At 47.0% G+C, this 21,049-nt stretch overlaps 2 protein-coding genes across 3 annotated transcripts; both read left to right on the top strand.

Annotated features, from left to right (window-relative positions):
* On the top strand, positions 7,248-9,417 carry LOC8071082. The gene is made up of 4 exons (XM_002448382.2): positions 7,248-7,518; positions 7,624-7,824; positions 8,193-8,408; positions 8,537-9,417. The coding sequence occupies exons 1-4, from the start codon at positions 7,465-7,467 to the stop codon at positions 8,819-8,821; spliced, it is 756 nt and encodes a 251-aa protein (XP_002448427.1). The 5' UTR covers positions 7,248-7,464; the 3' UTR covers positions 8,822-9,417.
* On the top strand, positions 13,596-17,382 carry LOC8071081 (28 kDa ribonucleoprotein, chloroplastic). 2 transcript variants are annotated; one of them, XR_002454236.1, is made up of 5 exons: positions 13,596-13,971; positions 14,109-14,207; positions 15,812-16,078; positions 16,422-16,687; positions 17,145-17,382. XR_002454236.1 is itself a non-coding variant. In XM_021463212.1 (4 exons), the coding sequence occupies exons 1-4, from the start codon at positions 13,657-13,659 to the stop codon at positions 16,575-16,577; spliced, it is 837 nt and encodes a 278-aa protein (XP_021318887.1). In that variant the 5' UTR covers positions 13,596-13,656; the 3' UTR covers positions 16,578-16,821. The 2 variants fall into 2 exon arrangements, 1 of the variants encoding a protein (XP_021318887.1); XM_021463212.1 differs by lacking the exon at positions 17,145-17,382 and having other exon boundaries at positions 16,422-16,821.

The following is a 21,049-nucleotide window of genomic DNA, read 5'->3' as shown; positions in this document are numbered from 1 at the left end:
AAAATAACCATGACCATCAAAAGGATAATCAAGAGGTTCACCTGCAACATGGGTTAATAAACCCTGAGTACAAAAGTACTCAACAAGACTTAACCGACTATAAAAGAGATGAAGACTCAGGTATGCAGGCTAAAAGGATTCAAGGTAAGGCTTAATCAAGATCAAGTATTTCTTTTGCATATAAGCTTACTAAGAGTAAAGCCTACTTTCAAGTTTTAATTCAAGATTTTCACTTATAACTAACCAAGATCATTATCCTACTTTCATAAACAAAACATCTCTTTCTTATACCAAAGATTCACTTATTACTACGATGATGGTACGAGGATTGAGGCTCCATATCCGAGGAAACACGGCGATTCGAATCGATTAAACCCAGCTGGGGATTCAGTACCACACGACATATGTAGAACTTAATCTTGCATATGTCAACCTGTTTTCTATAGATCCTCCCATACAAGAACGGGTCCAGCGTCACCCGAGAGTACAGTACACCACCATCCTACAGCCAATCTAGATGTTTCCCGGTCATCTCAGATCCGTAAGGTGGGTACACGCTACTCTCGCCATCTTTCCACTCCCAGTACGCGGTTAGCCGTTCTCAAGTATCGGAATAGCTATAGGTAAGGCTTACCAGCGCATGTGGGCTGTACTCAAAGGTCTCAATCACAACAGGCCAATCAACGGTACGGTCCTTAATCGACTCAGTTGAAGACACTACTTTAAGACTCCATTCTTAAAGCAAGTCCACCGACCGGTCTCAAGTTCAAACATTATTAACCATAAAAGTATTCCACAACGACCCTTCAAACGTTCTCATTTGAAAACTTATCTAATAAGCAAGGCTAAGCATACTAAGCATTTTCATAAAGCAGGTATCAATGTTAATATGGAAATCATCAAGGTAGATAATGCAGCAAATAGGATTCACTCAACTCCTATTCACCTAATGCATCATATTAACTCAAGTGATATAAATAACTTTATGAAAATACAAGGATAGGGTTTAATGTCCGGGGCTTGCCTTGGTCGGAGGGGACGTTCGGAAATTCAACAACACCCGAATGATCCACAAACTCGGAAGAAACCCACTGTGGATCAGATTCTTCCGGAGTGTATTCTATACGTAAAAGTGCATATGCATGATTATGATATACTCATGACATGATAAAGACAGGTTACATGTTCTTGGATGATAACAACAAACATAACTACCTCGAGTACAACTTACCTTCATGGTAGAGAAACAAACTAACTTAGTGAACAAAGCATAGATTACTACTAAGCAAATTTTATCATCTTCATTAAGCAAGGTGGTGAATCTATCATACCATAAAGATTATTTATATGAAAATAAACCATAACCAGGGAGCATATCGTGCTAAGTAACCATGGTTGTCAAACAATCCAAAATATCACCCAAATCCTAAAGGGATTAATTATTTCTATTTCTTTTATAAGCATTTTAAATAGCTTTATCAAGAAACAGAGCATACTTGATCAAACAGAGCTGAAATTAATCATGAAGCTAAATAACAGTAACACAAGCTCACATATTAAATTTCATGATTTTTTGGATAAATCTATAAATTGTTAAAAATCATGGAATGTTTATTTATTATTAAATAGAGGCAATTTAAATATACATGCAAACTATCATAAAATAAAGTCTAACATTTTTCCTGTGTTCTAACAAATTTATGTAACTTACACAAAAATTTTCATCATTTTTGGACCAGCAATTAATTTATTACACAATTTCAAACATATATCATAAACTGCACAAAAAGAAAAAGAAAAAGAACTGCACAGTGGACAGCCAGAAAATGGGCCGCAGACCAGCCCACTCCCAAAACGGCCTGCGCGAACACTGCGCGCGCCCGCGCCTTCGTCCCCCCCCTCAGGACGTCGCTGACAGCGGGCCCCCGCTGTCAGCTTCGCCTTCAAGCTCCCGCCGGCCGATTCGACGGCGCGACCGAGCCCACCCGCGCCATCATCGTCCTTCGCGACTCGCTGGTCGCGTTCCCCACATCAAGGCGCACCTCTGGACCCCCTAAACACTTGCTCTCCCCTAGTCTAGCTTCCACGGCCACGGACGCGGCGGACGGCCACCTCGGCCGAGCCAACGCCAGCCACGTCGAGTAAGAAGAACGCGAAAAGGATGGCGCATAAGTATCGGTGGCTCACCGCGACTTCAGCGAAGCAAACGACGGCGGTAGAGGAGCTCGGAGCAGGCCTAGCCGCGGTGAGGTACTCGCGACGGAAGATGGCCGGAGCTGAGGAAGAAAGGCTCGACTGAGAGCTTCAAGGGGTTAGAGCGCGGGGTGAGGGATCCAGGAAGTAGCTAGGACGTGGGCGAAGCGGACACGGTACACTGGGGAGATGGGAAGGGCGTGCCGACGGCGAATTTCGCGGTGGCACGGTTGTCACTTATCGGCGCCCTCGGAGGTAAACGGAGACGCGTCGACCGGTGACGCGGCTTACAGCGCGAATGGAGGCAACGGCCGGCTTCCACGTCGCCTGGCGACACAGGCAGCCAAGCAGCTGCGTGCCCTCACGCACGCAGGCGGCGATGCACGGGCGGCGACCGCAATGGACAGGGCGCCGAGGTCCACATCGGCCACTGTAGCCAACCATATCCCCCTCCTTTTGTCTGTTTTGCAAAAATTTCGACCAAAAAGTGAACTGAAGCCAAATTTTTACCAAAAAGAAACTTGTGCAAAATTTTGTGAGCTACAAAACATATTTAGGTGTCCCAAGCTGATTTCAAATGGAAAGGGATGAATTTGAGCCAAACAGTTGGAAATTCAAGCTAAATTCCAAAATTTTGAATTGGGGCAAAACAGAATTTCTAAAATTACTTTTGATTTTGTATAACAACTTGAAAAACTTCCAACATGAAAGTTGTTCAACTTTTCAAGCCCTACAACTTTCATGTTGACCATTTTTCAAAACTCCAAACAGATTTTGAATTGGGGATTTAAGTTTGAAAAGGGGACACTTTCCGGAAATCTGTATTTTTAAAATTACTTTGGATTTTGTACTAAATCTTCAAAAACTCAAAACACCAAAGTTGTACATCTTGACAAGATCTACAACTTTGCTTTTGAACTCAACTTCAAATTTTGCTTGGTTTTTGAATTGCATAAAAGGGGACAAATCTAAGGTTTTGAAAACTAGGGTTTCCCCCCCTAAGCTTTTCGGAAAAACTTTCACCCAAGGTTTTTAAACTCCAAAACAAACATCCATACATAAAATAAACACACTTTACTTCCTAAACACATTCATCCAATTTAAACTTATTTTAAGTTAATGCATTAGTGTGTGCTTAACGAATTTACGATGCAATGCTCATGATGACATGTCATGTTTTAGTTCGCTTAACACGAGAGTGTTACATAAATATTATTTATTTATATTTACCGTAATGCTTTAAACATATGCCGCAAGATTTAACGTAACGAGGAAGTTTAAAAAGTTTTTTAATTTTTAGATGCCTGGAGCAGAAATCTCTGGAGCGACAGTTGACTTCCAGGTGTTGGTCAACAAAAGTTCGCATCCTAGTGCGGAAGAACAGGGTCCCCGTTTGGACTTTGCATCGCACGAGACCTGACCAAAACAGCCGCCCAGTGCATTATACGTGCAAGTCAAATAAAATCAAGCAGAAACAATTGAACCAGCTACGACCGCGCACATGTACACGAACAAGGACGTGGTGGTGCACACGTACTACATCCGCAGCCGCCGTTCGAGACAAAAGGCAACTGGCCGACTGGGTTGCCGCGCCGCAGGCCGCAGCGGTGTCCCGACCGATCGGGAGCGTGCACAACGTCGCCATTCGTCGCAGATCTGAGACTTGTTGGCAAAAAAGTCGTCTCTTGCAAGTGAAGCAGTCGCCCAACGAAGCAACGAGCCCACCCAAGCGGTGGCGGCGTGTCAGCCAGCCCGGGAATTTGCCATGCCGAGAAGAGAAAGAATCGACGACCCCGGAAACTCCCCGGAAGCCAGCCGCGGCGGCGGAGACACGGTTAACTAATCCCGGGGGCCACGCAAGGCCCGCCACCGCACCACCGCGCGCGCGGCGCCAGGACAGCCGTTCCCTGCGGCAGGCAAGGGAGCCATCATGGCGTCACGCGGCCTCGCTCGCTAGAGCCCTCGCTGCTGTCGTTGCCTTGTTCGATCGCTGCTGCGTGCAGTCGGTCTCAGCTCTCAGCCACGCCCGAGAGCGAGCGAACCGGCGGTGACCTCAGGTGGTGCTCTGGTTGCTTCCCAGTTTCACACGCTTCACTGAACCATGACGGCTACGGCTACCTCCGGTGCTGCCCGCTGGCCCGCTGGCGACAACCGACGAGAGTCCTGGAAGGACAGGCAGGCGGCCGGTAGAATAATTTCGTTGCAGTGCTGGAGTACGTATTTGATTTTGCTTGGCCGTATACTACTACTGACGTTGACCCAACTACCCAGCAGCCGCCATGAAATGAGCAGCACGACATGGTCGTCTCGTCGTGTCCCCCCAGAGCAACAAAAAGTCTTGGAGTCGTCCCATCCGTTTTTTACCGGAGCAAAAGTCTCTATGCTGCCATGAACGTGATCTTGTAATCCTACTAGCCGGCTCTGTTGGTTCGAACGGGACTGGTCAATGAATGGATCGATCGAGCAGTGCATCCGCATCGGATCGCATTGCTGCAGTCATTATGATGACGATGATGCTCCGAACCGGGCGCACAATGATAGCATGATCGAGGGATGCCCCCGGGCATGGGTGCATGTTTCATTCACCTCCTTTATTACAGGCTAGAGCTGCCCTTCTTTCCTGCCTGGATCTCTCCGTCTCCGGGTCCGGGGTCCCATCCATCCCAGTCCCAGCCCGCCGGAACCAACAACAGGACACAGGCATCTTTCCACACGATTATGAAAGCGCTTCCACGGGATCCCCCAAATAATATATGCTTGCACGGCATGATTAGCCAGACACGCCGTAGCCTTTTCGAAGGCTCCTCGCGGCGGCAAGCTCTCGAGGAGCCTTTCCTCGCAACCGCGATGCTGTCCAGCCAGACCAGTGCCCATCCATGCTTCCACTCCTGTAGCATGTAGTAGTAGTAGTATGGAGTATACCGAAGAAAAAGGACGGACGAATGAATGGTAGCTTGCTAGGCTCGCGTAGCTTCCACACACACTCGCATTGGCCGTTTCTGAGCTTTCGTAGCACACGGTTGCTTCGTCCCGTAACTTGAGACCGTGAAGCAGGGGGGATGATAAATGGTGATGATGCATCAGGCTTACATCACACGTCGCCCATAATGCGTGCGTGAATAACGCAGCAGCGCAGCGCAGTGTGATGTAACAAATACTAATAAATCATTTCCTATCACGCAGTAATTAATTAACCAATATTTTTTCTCCCTCCCTTGTTTCTTGCGCGACTAGGCTAGGACCGGTTGGCTCGATCGCCTCATCATCACCCGGCCGGATAATTGTTAATTAATTGGTTAGTGCATCGTTATCGGGCAAGGGGGGTTATCATCAGGACCGGTTCCAGGCGCCAAGCCATCGATCGATGTGATGCGTAACCGCAGCACGAATAAATTACTCGACAGGGGCTTTGTTGTAACCGATCCTTAATTCAACACCCAAATAAATTGTACTACTATATTCGGTGGCATGGAAATCATGATGTCCGCACAGTAAACCTGAGCTGAACAATGTGACAGCACCAGCTAAATAATTGAAGAAGTCTGAAAAACGCGCCGGGGGCGTGATGTCAAATTTTTTTTTGAAGAAGTCTTTCTTCAAAAAGGAAAAAAGAAGAAGAGATAATTGTAGAAGTCTCAAACAAAAAAAAGCTAAATAATTGGAGACGCAACCCGTGGGAGGTGGCATAGCGTTTGCTTGCGATCGAGCGGCCAGACTAGTCCAAAGGGCGTTGCAAGGGTGGTTGACCAATACTACCGAATGCCGTACGTTGGCCGGGGAAAAGAGATAATCTACTCTTTTTTTTTTCTAAAAAAAACAAAGATGCGATCTTTCTGCTGACCTTGAACCTGCTACATTACTTGCCCAGCCAACCCAGGTGATGATGATTATGGCAAGAAACAATCGGGTTAGTTAAAAGCATCTACATAGACCAATCAGTTACTATTGACGTCTCTATATGGAAGGGGCTAGCTAGTGGCCATGGAGCCATGAATGAACAGGTTTTTTTTTTTGACAACACATGAATGAACAGGTTAGGTGCGCATTAGAAAATGCATCTTCATTGCTTGTACAGTACGGAGCATATCGAGAACAACTGAACAAGTTCTCCAAACAGTGAGCTCCATTCTTCCATCCGAGACAGCACGCACACGCACTGGAGAATGTGAAAGCGAGCATCTGATCCCCTCCTCCTGCCCCATCCACAGTGGTGGTGATCGGTTGCGCCTCCTCCCCTGGCCTGGGCGCCTGGCCAGGTGAAGCTCCCTCGGTGCGGCCGTACGTGGATGATCTGCTTGGCGGTGGCGTGACTAGAAAACGGCGTGGCTAGTGGTAACTTTTCCCGCGGGAAAATCGTGGCTGGGTGCTTTGGCACATCTGCACTAGCCGCCGCCCTGAACGGATGGGCGACTCCTAGAGGCTACAGCAGCAGCATTGGTGGAGCAAGTGACGAAGAAACCGCACAAAGCACCAGGTAATTCTGACCAATAAACAACACCGTTAAAGGTGAGAAAACGAGCTAGAACATGCATGTGTGCCGAGACGGGTCGGGTCGGGTCTCAGGTTGTGACTTGTGAGCTGTGACCGCCTGACCGGTGCCCGCAACCAGATGGAACCTCGACTCGACGTCACTGCTGATGGCCGCGTGCCCTGCAGGAGCTCGGACGAAAACTCCACTCGACAGCACGACTGGCGTGCAGTGATTCACATTTTCACTGCCAGTGCCAGTGCAGTGAGAGCTTCTTCACTGTGATATCTGCATCGAGCACCGTGACAGAGGTGTCACGGTGAAGCAACAGCAATCTGATGGACCAGGTTACATCTCCTGAACATGAAGCGTGACAGCTGACATGGTGAGAAGGCAAAAATTGTTGTTTATAGGGCACGATGCAGAACGGGTCTCGCGGCCAAGCGGGCGGCCGACCCGGAAACGGCTGGGCAGCGGATAAGGACGAGCTCCGAGGCCTCGACTGGGCATGACACGAACACAGAGCATCGTTTCCTGTTGAAAAATTTACCACCACTAGCGCTTAGCCTATACCAGTGCTGTGATACTTGTCGCAGCAGCAGCTGCTGCTGCCTGCTTTCCCCCGGTCTACAAAGACCTCAGCTTTCCTACCTCCACTTCTTTCTTCCAAAGCCTTCGCCTTTTCCTCTCGTCTTCCCTCCCTCCCCCTCCAAATCCCCCCCTACCCCTACTCTTTCTCTAGCTTTCTCTCCACATTCTCCCTGCTCTGTGCACCTTGTAGTTTCGGTTGTGGATCGCCGGAAATGGCAATCGACGATGAATCGCCGCTCAGAGTCAACACCAGAGGCGGCGCCATGGTAACGTGTACTCTCTTCTTGCCTTTTTCCTTCCGGTGTTGTGCTCTGGTTTCTTTGTTCTCTGTTGGACTGGCGCTAATGGCGGCGCCGGATCGAATGCGGCAGGGAGGAGGCGGGTGCGACGGGGCGGAGAACCAGCGGTGGCCGCCGTGGCTCAAGCCGCTGCTGGGGACGAGCTTCTTCGGTCAATGCAAGGTGCACGCGGACGCGCACAAGAGCGAGTGCAACATGTACTGCCTCGACTGCATGAACGGCGCGCTCTGCTCCCAGTGCCTCGCCTACCACCGCGACCACCACGCCATCCAGGTGAGCACACACTCCGCGGCCTCGGAGGAAAAAAAAAGTGACATTTCTTGGCGTCGGATTGGAGCAGCCGGCGCCGGGCCCTTTCTTTGAAAGAAACGGCAGCTCCGGCCGGCGCCCCTGCTTCCATCCAAAGAGTCTTCTTGTTATCGGTCTCTCCTCCGTCGCAGAGACTTCTCTTCTTGTTAGTTGCATCCAATCCAAGGTTGCAACGGCCAATCTTTCGTTTCACGTTTTAAGGAGAGGTGAAAAAAATTCCAAAGATGAGAATAACTGACTTTCTTGAAGTGGCAGCAAATGTGCCTGTTCCATCTGCGGCTTCTCGCTGACGGCGATGCATGCTCTGTTCGCTTGGTGTTGGTGGTGTGCAGATACGGAGGTCCTCCTACCATGACGTGATCCGGGTGTCTGAGATTCAGAAGGTGCTGGACATCACCGGCGTGCAGACGTACATCATCAACAGCGCGCGCGTGGTGTTCCTGAACGAGCGCCCGCAGCCGAGGCCCGGCAAGGGCGTCACCAACACCTGCGAGGTATGCGAGCGCAGCCTCCTCGACACCTTCCGCTTCTGCTCCCTCGGCTGCAAGGTACGCCAAACCAATTCAAGGCCCCCCATTGTGCTGTAGCTAGCATTCCCGCTTCCAGCTTCGCACGTGTGGTTTGCAACGGCAGCACTGTAGTAGCGCTAATAATGTCCCCTCGATGCGCCGCGCAGATCGTCGGGACCTCCGGCGACTTCCGCATCCGGAAGAAGCACGTCGTCGTTACGAAGAAGAAGAAGCAGGCCCAGCACCAGCACCAGCACAGGGGCGCGGCGGCGGCGTCGGAGTCGGAGGACGACTCGTCCACCAGCACCAGCGGCGGCAGCGACAAGAGCAGCGTGGTGCAGAGCTTCACCCCGTCGACCCCGCCGGCGACTGCCAACAGCTTCCGCACCGGGAAGCGGCGCAAGGGCGTGCCGCACCGGTCGCCGTTCGGCAACCTCATGGTGGAGTTCTAGACCACCAATACCAAAGGCGCGGCTCCGATTCCACCAGAAACAGCGGTACACCACTGTAGCATACGCACTTCTACATACCATCTATAGGTGTTTGCCGGATCGACCGGTCTACATACATAGCCAGCCAAAAGGAGCTAGTAGTAGCAAGCAATAACCAAGGGTCCCACTGCACGCCCGCGCTTCTGGACGAGACGAGGAGGCCGGTGCAATGCGGCACGTACGGGTACGGTTACTTCCATAGCAGTTACATAATGCAAGTTCACACTGTGCTAGTAACAACGGTTTGGGTTTGGTGCCTCTGAAAGGAAACGAGGTAGTTGTAGCAGTTACTCTTGTCGTCATCAGCCAGTCACTACTAAGTTTTGCAAGTTTTACCTATATAGGTGTTTTCCTAGTTTTACTTTTTACCGGCGGTGCTTGATATAAGTAGTAGAAATGTACATATACATATAATACTGTCACAGATGGGGGGGAATGGTGTAGGAGTGTAGCTTCCCAGTGTTCATATTCGTGTTTGCCTTTGTTGCCTGTAATAAAAAGGATAAGAAAAGAATGCTGCTCCTGGATGGCCTTCAATGTCAAGGGTTTGTGTAGTACTTGTGTTGCTTGCTTGATTTTGATGCTTGGTTTCTCTTCTCCTACCCCTCTTTTATTTTCCTCTGTACCATCCACCGCCGGATGCTAGAATCCACCGTGCAAATGTGCAAGGTGCCATGCAGGGGGGCTGAAACGGTGCTAGCAATGGAATGTGATTCTGCGGTACGGCGAGGTGAGCCGTGCCCGCTGCCTAACTCTGGTTGACCCGCCGGTCGATGCCGACGTTGTCGTCATCGTAGGCCGATTTCGTCGCCGCTGGGCGGGCCGGCCGGCCGGCCGGCTGGGTGTGTTCCGCCCATACGGAAAGGAAGAGAGTCACCACCCGCCCGCCCTTGCCCAACCACGGTAGGGCCCTCCCTCTCCCAGTCAGACGCAATAAAGACGGATCGATCTAGCAGCCCAGATCCATGGGTCGTACGGCGCCCAATGATCCGTGTACTGGCAGGGTCCACGTGCGGCTTCCGGGCTTTTGAAAGAATCCGTCCCCCATGAGAGAAAAGGCGAAACGTGGAGCGCGCGCCCCCGGTTGGCCCTGCCGGCCGGCCTCCCAGGGGGATGGATGCTGGCGCAAAGCGCTTGGCATTTGTGTGTGCGGGGAGCGCACAGGAGAGTGTGGGGGCGAGCACGTCCATGCTCGCCGTGGCCGACGGGCACCCGCGTTGCTGTGGGCGCCTGCCCTGCCGTGCCGTGCCGCGCGCCACTCGCGCGCGCCGCGCGGGCGAAGTGGCTGGAAAATGCGACCGCGCCCACCAGGGCCACCATCACCGCCACTAGCACCACCGTGCCCTGCCCCCCCGCGCGTGGCGCTGCCGTAGGCAACGCCGCCATCCACCCACCACTGGCTGCCCGCCCGCCCGCGTCGCACGCGCAGGCACACGCACACGCACGCCCGAGGACTTTCTGCCGCCGCGTGATGTCACTCGCCTCCTGCCCCCCATTCGTCCGTCGCTACGGAGTACGGACCCCCCCGGTTCGGCCTCGCACCCGGCCGTCCATGACGCGATCGGACGGCTGTGTCCTCCTTGCCAGTCCTAGCTATGGTCTGCGGCGGGCCGGCACTAAATTACTCCCTCCGTCCACGAAATAGTCAATTTCTAAAGTTGTCATAAGTCAAACTTTTTAAACTTTGATTAAATTTCTAAAAAAAATGCTAAGATTTATAGTATCAAATTAGTATTATTAGATTCATCATAAAATATATTTTCATATAATGTGTATTTTATATTATAGATGTTGTTACTCTTTTCTATAAAGTTAGTCAAACTTTGACATGGATTCTAGGAATTGATTCTTTCGGCACGGAGGGAGTACCGTGGGACTCACCAGGCCCCTCCGATGGGCCATGGCAGGTAGTAGATACTACTACTCGTAGACGTAGATCAACTGGGCGAAGAAGATTTGGATGTGGATTGGATTGGATTGGATCGAATCGCTGGCGAGTCATGATTCCGGGGGATATTTGGGGAGTTCCTGCTGGTTTTCCACGACGAAAGCAACGGGGGAGGGGCCACACCACCGTACTTGCTCGGTTCCTTTCCGCGAAACGTTCGGCGTACGTACGAGCTTCCTTCTTCTACTGAAATTTGCCAAACAATGGCCGATGCTCGGGCCCCCCTCGACGCGTACATCATCCTGCCAATTAAAGACCCACATTTTATTTGAGGAAAGGGCCTGCTGGCTGCTGCCTTGAGTGCCTGGTGCGGTGGTGGTGGTGGTGCCCGGTGTCACGAGGGTGTAGTACGTACGGTTCGTGCTCACCCAGCACACGCTTTCGAGGCGCATTTCTCCGTTGCTTTGCGAGAGGAATCCATCGGCGAGTGGGCGGGTTCATGGCCACCACCACTGCTTCCTATCCCTCCAATTCACCGTGAATCCGTGATAATGGAGCTGCGTAGTGGTATGGTGACAGACAGTCAGTACTGCCCCCACTCCGGCGCCTCGTGCCGTCGTGCGAGCACCCGCTTTTGATCCGATAAGTTTGCAGCAGGAACTAACAGCAACATGAGCAACGCGATAAAACAAAATTCGCTAAAAAGAGAAAAGCGATATAAACAACTCTGTGCTTCAGTGTGTGTGTGGAGACAGATTCTGAGTAATCTCCACGAGGACCACAATGACGAGGGAAGCATGAAGAAAAGGGAGGGCGTGTATAATGCACAACGACACGAATCGGTGCCCTTTCGATCGGATCAGATGGAACCCTAACGAAACTCCTATCAAACCACTTTTGATTTGCTGGGTGGCAATATCGCCGCTTTTCCTCGTGTTTATGGCACATCATCGAGATCGCTTTCGTTTCGTCCCAGCACAGTTCACATCACAGGGCACCGGTCGGTTTTTTTTTTTTTCTCTCCCCCGTGCTTCGATCTGAAATTTTTAACGAGGAAAATTCTGAAAGGCCGTGTGACTTTTGGTGAGTGAGGCCAACAAGTGGTGTCAGATTTTTCTTCGTCCATCCAGTCATCCAGTGCGTGCGCGTCTCGTTCAAAAGGAGACGTTTGAAAGGGTTCTAGGCCTTTACTAGGTCCCAGGAATCCGGCCTTGCTGCCAGGAAGCTCCTTGCTTAAGAAAGCAGCAAAGGTTGAATGATTTCTGGGTCCTACGAAATTAGGCCTGAATCAAATGGCAATCATCGTAATCGCTACTACTCTCCTGCATATATTATTGGATTTTTTTAGAACACTAAAAAATCACTCAGCAAGCATGCACAAATCCTCGTTACATCATCAGTAGCAGTAGCAGAGCGAGGTCAGTAGCTCGTCAATGAAGACATTCGCGTTGGTTGGCTTCCAGTTTCTGTATTTGCCATGTTCCTACTTTGAAGAAGGCAGTGGATCTTGGCCTTTTCAAGCTCTGGGCCCAAATCACCATCAGGTTCCCTCGAAGAAACTTGCCACATTGCACAAGACTCCAATTCGATACTAATACTAGAAAGCACTAGTAGGTGGAAACAATTACATAAGGACTAACTGACATAAATAGTGGCCAGCGTGGTAGAGAAGAGAGCAGATGCTGCTATTGCTAGTGCTGGGCTGCTAGCCTGCTACCTGTGCACAAAAATGGCGCCTATCTTTTTCAAGGAAACACGACAAAACAATTCAGAGACGCTGCATGGTTCAAGAGAATCTTAACCTTTGTATGTAGGACCGAAATTTACTAGGACAAGGGACCAGTTCTGGCGCGCCTTAGGGCCTGTTTAGATTGGGAACGAAAATTTTTTAGTGTCACATCGAATGTGTCGGAAGGATGTCGGGAGGGGTTTTTAGAAACTAATAAAAAAACAAATTACATAGCTCGTCAGGAAACTGCAAGACAAATTTATTAAGCATAATTAATCTGTCATTAGCATATGTGGGTTACTGTAGCACTTAAGGCTAATCATGGAGTACCTAGGCTTAAAAGATTCGTCTCGCGATTCTCAACTAAACTGTGTAATTAGTTTATTTTTTTATCTACATTTAATGTTTCATGCATGTGTCCAAAAATTCGATGGAATGGATGGAAAATTTTTGGGTGGGGAACTAAACAGGGCCTTATTATTATTATTATTATCAGTAACACTTGTCCGAGAAAGGATCATTCAATCGCCCATCTCTGATCTCTGAGTCTCAAATAGTAGAGCCCGTGATAGATTGACCAACGTGACAAGATCCAACAAATACGGAGGACTACGATTGGAATGTCCAGCTCCCTGTTCTGCCTCCCGAAGAACAACTTTGATGGAACCCTCAAGGTGTATACCAACTGATGAATAATACGGAGTATTTCCTCTTGAATTCAGATGACCTGCTGCTGCGCATTGTACCTGTTGGTTGAAAGGAGTGAAGAAGATGACATGGAAAACTCAGACTCCGATTCAACGTTTTCCAATGTGTTGTTGGGCGTCATCTCTACACCAAAGCCTTTTTTTTTTGTGAGTGCCGAAGGCCTCAGTCTTTTAGCATTAAACGTTAAAGCCTGTTATTTTTAGCTGGCAGAACAAAAAAACAGAGCTGGCAGTGTTTTTTTTTTCAGATGAAATGTGAAGTGTTGGGCGTCCACAGACAATCAACGCCAATTATCCAGCGAGCGGCACCCACACGTTATCCGAAACGAAACCCAAGCCGGCCCAAAAATCTCACGGTCAGGTCAGGGGCAGAATCGTCAGCCAGTCCACGGCCTCCAAAGGCCCAGCCGCCCAGCACCCCCAATTCCCCAAATTCCCAGTTCCCAGCCCGAACCATCCGCTCCGCTTCGCTATGGCGCTCTCGCTCGCGCGCAGCCCCAGCCCCGGCGCGGCGCTCCCCGCCGCGCGGGTTCCCCACTTTGCCCTTCCTCTCCTCCCGCTCCGCTCCCCTCGCCACCAGTGCCAGGCGCGCCTCCGCCTCCGCCTCCGCGTCGCGGCATCCTCGCCCCCGGCGGCGCAGGCAGCCGCCGCCCCCGTGGTGGCGGAGGAGGAGGAGGAGCAGGGGGAGAAGCGGCGGAAGCTCTACGTGGCCAACCTGCCCTGGTCCTTCCCGGCGCCGGAGATCGAGAAACTCTTCGCGCAGCACGGCACCGTCAAGGACGTCGAGGTGGGAGGCGTGTTCGGTTTCCGTGAACGCAATGCCGCATGCCCTGGCGAGCCGTTGAGGCCCGCGTGCGTTTAGGCTGTCCGAGTTTGAATTTTCCAGTTGCGATATTCAGCTTTTGTTGTGTTTGTTTGGTGAAGGTCATCAAGGGGAAGGATGGCAGGAACAGGGGGTTCGCGTTCGTGACGATGTCGACGACGGAGGAGGCAGCTGCGGCAGCTGAGAAGCTTAACTCCCATGTGAGCGGTTGCCTTCATGCGTATGCGTTTGGTTTGCACCATGCTGTAGTTTCACGATTAAGCATCAGATAGACAGAGTAGATGTGAAGTAGAAGATGATATCTGAATTGCGTCTTAGGGAATCCATCCATTGACCTCACTTGCATTCTCCTCCACTGAGGCTTTCAGCAACTTAGTGGATATTAACGGCTCACACTTTATCCGGACAGTGAAAATGGCTATTATAGGACTTCAATCGTTGTGGTTTCTTCTAAATAGGACTGCAAATATTTGTTTCTCCCAAATAGAACTCCAAACATTATTTGTAAGCTCTAATGACATTTTAATACAATTAACCATGTTTTAAACCCTAAATAAATGTATTTGGCCATGGCATAACTCTTTTGCCCCTGGGGATGATGCAGAACAGGTTGTGCAGACCGTAGGGCTCCTCCAGGTTGTACTGCGAGATCATCCCGCAGACGGCGACCCCGCCGCCATGGCGCATCTGCAGCAGCGCAGCGTCGAGCGTCGCGTCGCCCACGTTGTCGAAGTAGATGTCGATGGTGTCGGCTGTCGGGAAGGGACCGCTTCAGCGCGGCGCCGATGTCGGTCTCGGACTTGTAGTTGAAGGCGTCGGCGTCGGCAGTGGCGGATCTAGGATGGAGGCCAAGGGGGGGCTAAATAGTGGATATGTAGGATTAAAGCTAGAGATCAATAAAAATTTAAGGCTAATCAACCCTAATTTAATGAACAAATCATACTTATAGGGGGGGCTGGAGCCCACCCAGCCCCCCCTTTGGATCCGCCCCTGCCGCGTCGGCGTCGTAGCCAAACTTGGTTTTTAGCAGGCTGACCTTCTCGTCGGTGGCAGCACTGCCAGCAATCTTAGCAAGCTGTCGATGACCTGATCGACGGCGCTCGACGCCGGACGATCACGAAGTCACCTTTCTTGGGCTTGCCGAGCTCGAAAAAGCCAGCGTATGCAGTGAGACCTGGCATGCCTGGACGACGGTGGCGGGTGACATTGGATTAGTGGCGTTGACGAGCAATCCGGCAGATTTTTAAAAGCAAAACATAGATAAATTGGTAGAGATAGCAGATCGGTGTGGTTGATCTTGTGCAGGTACTCAGGATGGGTGACGAGTGTGTATTCCTCCCATCCACTCATACCCAGACGTGGTCGCCGACGTTCAACTCTGGGTGCTGGAGTTTTTTTTAGGAAGCTGTACACACGGCGGCCAGCCAGCCCAGCCAGGCAGTCAGACCACGTTAGTAAGGTTCGGGGGGCAAAAGAGTCATGCCATGACCAAATACATGTATTTAGAACTTAAAATATGATTAATTATATTAAAATGTCATTAGAGCTTATAAACAATGTTTGGAGTTCTATTTGAGAGAAACAAATATTTGCAGTCCTATTTAGGAGAAACCACAACGATTGGAGTCTTATAATAGCCATTTTCTCATGTGGACATGGATTTACTTGTAATAATATTGAGTTTTCTATAACATGGGCCGAGTTTATCAGTCTTGTGTCATGATAATTGAGCTAGTAATTAAAATCTTGACACCTAAATGTTTCTCCAAAAATAAGTACTAACGTTGAGAATAATATTTTCTAGGATGTAATGGGGCGGACAATCAAGGTGGAGTTTTCAAGAAGCTTCAGAAAACCAGCTCCGCTTCCTCCCATTATAGAGAGGCACAAGCTTTACGTGTCCAATCTTCCATGGAAAGCAAGGGCTCCCAATGTTAAAGAGTTCTTTGCAAAGTTTAACCCGCTTTCTGCTAACGTTATATTCGATAATGGAAAAGCAGCTGGGTATTGTTTTGTTTCCTTTGGGACAAAAGAAGAAGCAGAGGCTGCTCTCACTGAGCTTGATGGAAAGGTGTTACATACAAACTTCAGCCTTACATTCTTTTCTTTGGTGAAGATATACAGCATACCTCCTTCGACACATGCCTCCACTTGATAAAAATAAAAATGTCTTATCAATTATCAAATGTATTCTCTCTCCATGCCTTGTCTCCTCTTTTTTTTATAATAATTTTGAGGACCCTTGCCATTGACTTGCATCAACAGACCTGCTATAGTGTTATCATACAGTTAGATGAATTGTCTGTCTGTGTCCTGTTTTTCCATTCCATCTTTTTATAAAATCGAATGCAGTATTAAACTACAAGCACATTAAGGTACTAAGGTATCAGATTTATATTTTGTCCTTTATTTAGGAACTTATGGGAAGACCTGTACGCTTGTATTGGCGGGAAAGTGGTGATGATAAGGTTGAAGTTGCAAAGGCCGACAGTGAAGTTGAAGTTGTAAATATTGAAGGAGCAAGCGTTGATGATGCCAGCACAGATGGAGGTGAAGATAAACAGGAATAGTCAAACATACTATACTGGCCTACAGGAAGAAAGCTCCATCCGCCTTATTGATATAAACACAGATGTGGAACTTTGTTGTACAGTTACAAGTTTTTTTCTGACACTCCCTGGTGCGTGAGATCATTGTGCCTATAATTGCACTTACTACTCATGGTTGGTACTTGAATTAATTTGTTTCTGTGGAAAATTTATTTCCACGACATCATTGGAACAATTCTGATTGATCTTACACTTTTGAGGAATCTTTGACGTGCTGTAGTTTGCTTCACTACTTGTGAATAATACTGCTTTCGGAAATTTTATGTATTTTATCATTTACCTTGCAACCATGAGTAGGTTCATGCAGCATGAACAGTTAGTAATCAGCTTCAGGCTCATTTTCCTTTTGTAATGATGAGGGAAGCAAAACCATAATGCTCAGTTCACTTATAGTATTGAAATTTGAAGCTTGAGGGGAATTTGCCATGGGTCATACACTATCATACCAGGAGCATCCAGAAAAAAATTATGTTCCTTCAATATATTTTAATAGGCAAGTTATTAATGTGTTATTTCTTGGGAACTCAGATCTAGTGCCTGCCTTTTTTATATCTGGATGCGGAATAAGAGGTGGCAATCATAACCAACACTCAATTATTATTGTCTGCCTTGGTCCTGCTAAGGTAAAGGTCAACAAAAGGCATTAAAACTTCAGGTGAAGTAATGTCCTTGTAGCTTGCAATTGTATTCAAATTCAGTTATGTTATTGTGACAATATTGTACTTATTTATATTACATAATGGATGAAGTTTCTCCTGTTGACACACTTGCGATCTTCTTCTTTTGGATGAATTCTCATTAGTTTAGTTTCCCAGTCAACTTTCTTTATGGACAACTCTTTCTCTCAGGGAACCTTGGCTGGCATGTGTTCTTTACTTAAGTCTGTAACTAGGGTTGTTTCTTGACATACCTGATTTTTATTTCAACCTTGAAAAGCTTCAGTTTCTTTCAACCCTCGAATCCAAAGACAGGTGGCTTTGCACCCAAAGATATACTCCCTCTCCCAAAAACGACACTCTTTTTGGGATGGCGGGAGTACTTATTGTTCAGTATTTACTGTAGATGGCCATATCTTATCTAATTGCAACTCCATGCTTTAGCCATGAAAGTTGTATCTCCTTGTTCATTTGCAAAAATGTTGAAGTTCTTACGCTTTCTCTCAGGTTATATAGTTAAGTTGAAATGTGGATTTTTTCCTTTACTTTTTAAAAACCTAACAGCATAGGTTTATCTGTCACCCTGGAGAACAATAGTAATTATCTTCAACTCTTACTAGTGCAGCCAAAGTGATCATTCAACAAGCACTAATCAGTGACCTAGATAAACGCTAAAGACACTTCAAACAGAATATTCTCAGCTTTACTAGTGTTCGGCTTGGTAGCTGAAGGGTTGCCTTCCTTCTCTCTTGTCCCCAATGTATTCATGTTTATGTTATTATACTCAGCCATACTCATTTAGTTATTTATATCAACTACTGGAGAGAATTAGGGTGCATCCATAGCACCTAGTGCATGCTTAGTGCTCATATTTTCCATTTGCTAATGAGCTGCTGGCTCTGAAGTTCAATTCTCCATGGAATCATTGGCACAAAAAAGGTTGGCAGTTGCAAGCTAAAACTAAGAAAAAACCAGCAGGATTGGTTTTGAGGGCCTTCGACCTTCCTCAGTTCCTCTAATCCAGCCCTATGGATTGTTAATCTGTTATTGATATTTCAGTACTTCCATCTCACTGTAATCACTTCATCTAAACTTTCATAGACTTCTTTTTTTCCCCAGCAATGCTTCTGTAATGCTCTCCAAAAGATAAAACCCATCATTGGTTTTGGGGGCCCTCGACCTTCCTCAGTTCCTCTAATCCATAGGCACCTGTTCAAAATCGCTTCAACAAATCCTCGCTGGATAGAATGTTCACAGATATGTTGGAGCATTCAAGTACCCCATTTCCATGGGCACCTTTTGAAGTAAAATGGTAGGATGTAGGAGCTCTTCCTTTCAAATAAGACAGGAAAGAGAGTTTTAAGACAAACAAGTAACAGCCCTGGCCAGAGCAGCATAGTAGACCGGGCGAAGAACATGCAAGGCCCAGACATACCATAGGTTTAAACACAACCAAAACAAGGAACTAGAGAGAGACGCCTGTTGAGAACCACTACACTAAATCCGTCTGACTCTTTTAAAAAAAGATCTTTTGAACACAGTTTTTCTAAGTAATGTATGTTAAAAACTGTTTCAATACCTCATTAAAACAGACAATACGTGTAAGCTGTTGCTGTGAGACTGTTTAGAACAGTTGTTAAAAAGCTAGAATTGAGTTCAGTGTGGCCCTCTTGATAAGTTGTATAAGATAGTTATGATGAAGGGTACAACTATAATTTCCACACACTACCTTTTCCTGGTGTCTGTTCAAGGGGAAGCAAAGTGGCAAAAGAGGAGCATATTTTACTCCGCATAATTTAAAGCAGCTGTTCCCTCAAATTTTAAGGGACTAAAGTGGGCCAGATCAATGCAAATTGAAATTCTTTCTTTCTTTTTTAGGTGAAAGCAAACTCAGGTGGTTTATTTTATATATATTTTTTCCTTTCTAACCTCAAAGGGGTCAAAGTCTTAAAGCTACTCCTATTGGTGGGACTAGTTCTTAAGGGGAAAAGGGATGATGATCTTGTTCCTCTTTGGTCCACCACTTCATCTGTCTTCTCCTACAAACCTTCTATTAATCCATTTCCATTGACAAACAGGGGAAAAAAGAGGAATTTGGAAATATAGCATTCTTTTGTGGAATGAACGCCCTTCGTGATGGAAATCAGAATCAGCTTACTTGGTTGTCTTGTTTTAACCTTTTGGACCCCTGAACGATTAATCTACTAATTACCATCCGAGTTGGTTTTCTTGGTAAAATTAATTTGAAGCTCAATACTGTCATAGTGCCATGCATCTTTATTCATTTCGGCACTAGAAATGAGATCCAGATTTTTTATAGTAATATATAAAAGCAACTGGATGACTAGAGAAATATAGTGTAATATATTATGCACAAAGTTGTCCTATCTGCACAGCATAACATCGACGTCTCCAGTGATTTATATCACAGAATAAGTTCACTGTTTATTAAAGAAAGGCTCATACGTTATGCCCATTTTGCATTTCGGTTTCAGTTCCTTTCAGAAGCAGGGTGGACATCAATGATTTCCTCCAATGCTCTTGTTTATGTCAGACCATATTCTTCATAACTACTTCATTCATCCTCTTGTATAAAATATTCCACCTCGCCTCATGTTGTGTTTCGTTTACTTTATGACTACTTATGACGTGCAAACCATTTGGTCTGTTCTGTTCAAACAATTATTGTGTAACTTTTGCACATTGGTTACTAACATCTTGATTTGTTCTATAGATGCATAACTATTCAATTGCCTTCCAAATGAGAACAACATTACACGTTAGCCTCTTCAAATCCCTTGAACCATGAATCTGAAAGAGAAAGTATCACAATTGAATTTATACTCCTCCAAGGTTTTTCCTTAATTAAGGGAAAGAGTGAAATTGGCTGGTCTTTTGTAAGTTAGCCAGGAATATGGTAGCACGTAGCTTACTTGAATGGAACCATACAGGTCCCTCTGTCTACATGTGTCCCAAAATTGTCACTTCTCTATGTTTCTGTTATGCATTGGCTGACAGCACTGCTAATCTGCTATCCCTGTTATGTGGCAGTCATTTGCTTTTTTAAAACAAACATGTCAGTTATTTGCTAATCACAAGAGGAGAAAATTTTCATCAGATTTTTCAAAATAAAAGGGAAATCTTCTGATTTTCAACTACTTCTGTCAATTTTCTCTATCCAACTTAGATTTGATAAAATGTTAACCTGTTCTGCCTTTCTTATCTGTAAGATGATCGTCACCATGTGGTTTGTGCCTTCATTAGATTGATTTGCATATGTCATAATGTTACATTGTTTTGTATGGATGTATGCTGATCGTTTAATCCAAACTTCCATAAAACATAGTTTTCAAGAAAAGTAATTTTCATATAACTGCGGTTTGAACTGTCCTTGCACATAAAATGTGAGGGCTGGTCCCTTTCATACCAGTGCAAGCTATTAAGGTTATGTTGACACTATAACAAGATAAGTGTCATAAAGAGAGAAGTAAATTCAAAGAAAGCTGTTGAAATAGTGCGAGTAATCATTATCTTTAGTTACTTGACTTGAAGAAAGAAAAACCTGATTGCTGAAAGAGAGACTTCAAGGTTTATGGTACAGGACAGTCCTTTTCTTTGGAGGGGAAACAATAGCACTGCCAACATTGTCATTGGCTGGGCTACAAGATAGTGGATTTTTACCAGTTCACCAAAAAACAAAATGGAAATTTAGCAACTTAATGTTTTATGGAAACCTTGAATTTGTTTTATAGCAACTTAATGGTTTCACATATTCAT

This window comes from Sorghum bicolor, chromosome 6 (assembly GCF_000003195.3).
Source record: "Sorghum bicolor cultivar BTx623 chromosome 6, Sorghum_bicolor_NCBIv3, whole genome shotgun sequence".
Taxonomy (NCBI): domain Eukaryota; kingdom Viridiplantae; phylum Streptophyta; class Magnoliopsida; order Poales; family Poaceae; genus Sorghum; species Sorghum bicolor.
The sequence above is the reverse complement of the archived record's forward strand: the minus strand, read 5'-3'. Positions and strand labels throughout refer to the sequence as shown.

What these genes read in the sequence shown, in the direction of transcription:
- LOC8071082 (XM_002448382.2), top strand. Translation starts at nt 7,465, where the DNA reads ATGGCAATCGACGATGAATCGCCGCTCAGAGTCAACACCAGAGGCGGC. An exon ending in ACACCAGAGGCGGCGCCATG is followed by an intron (nt 7,519 to 7,623) that starts GTAACGTGTACT and finishes CGAATGCGGCAG; the next exon opens with GGAGGAGGCGGGTGCGACGG. An exon ending in TCTGCTCCCTCGGCTGCAAG is followed by an intron (nt 8,409 to 8,536) that starts GTACGCCAAACC and finishes TGCGCCGCGCAG; the next exon opens with ATCGTCGGGACCTCCGGCGA.
- LOC8071081 (XM_021463212.1), top strand. Translation starts at nt 13,657, where the DNA reads ATGGCGCTCTCGCTCGCGCGCAGCCCCAGCCCCGGCGCGGCGCTCCCC. An exon ending in GCACCGTCAAGGACGTCGAG is followed by an intron (nt 13,972 to 14,108) that starts GTGGGAGGCGTG and finishes TGTTTGGTGAAG; the next exon opens with GTCATCAAGGGGAAGGATGG. An exon ending in CTGAGAAGCTTAACTCCCAT is followed by an intron (nt 14,208 to 15,811) that starts GTGAGCGGTTGC and finishes AATATTTTCTAG; the next exon opens with GATGTAATGGGGCGGACAAT.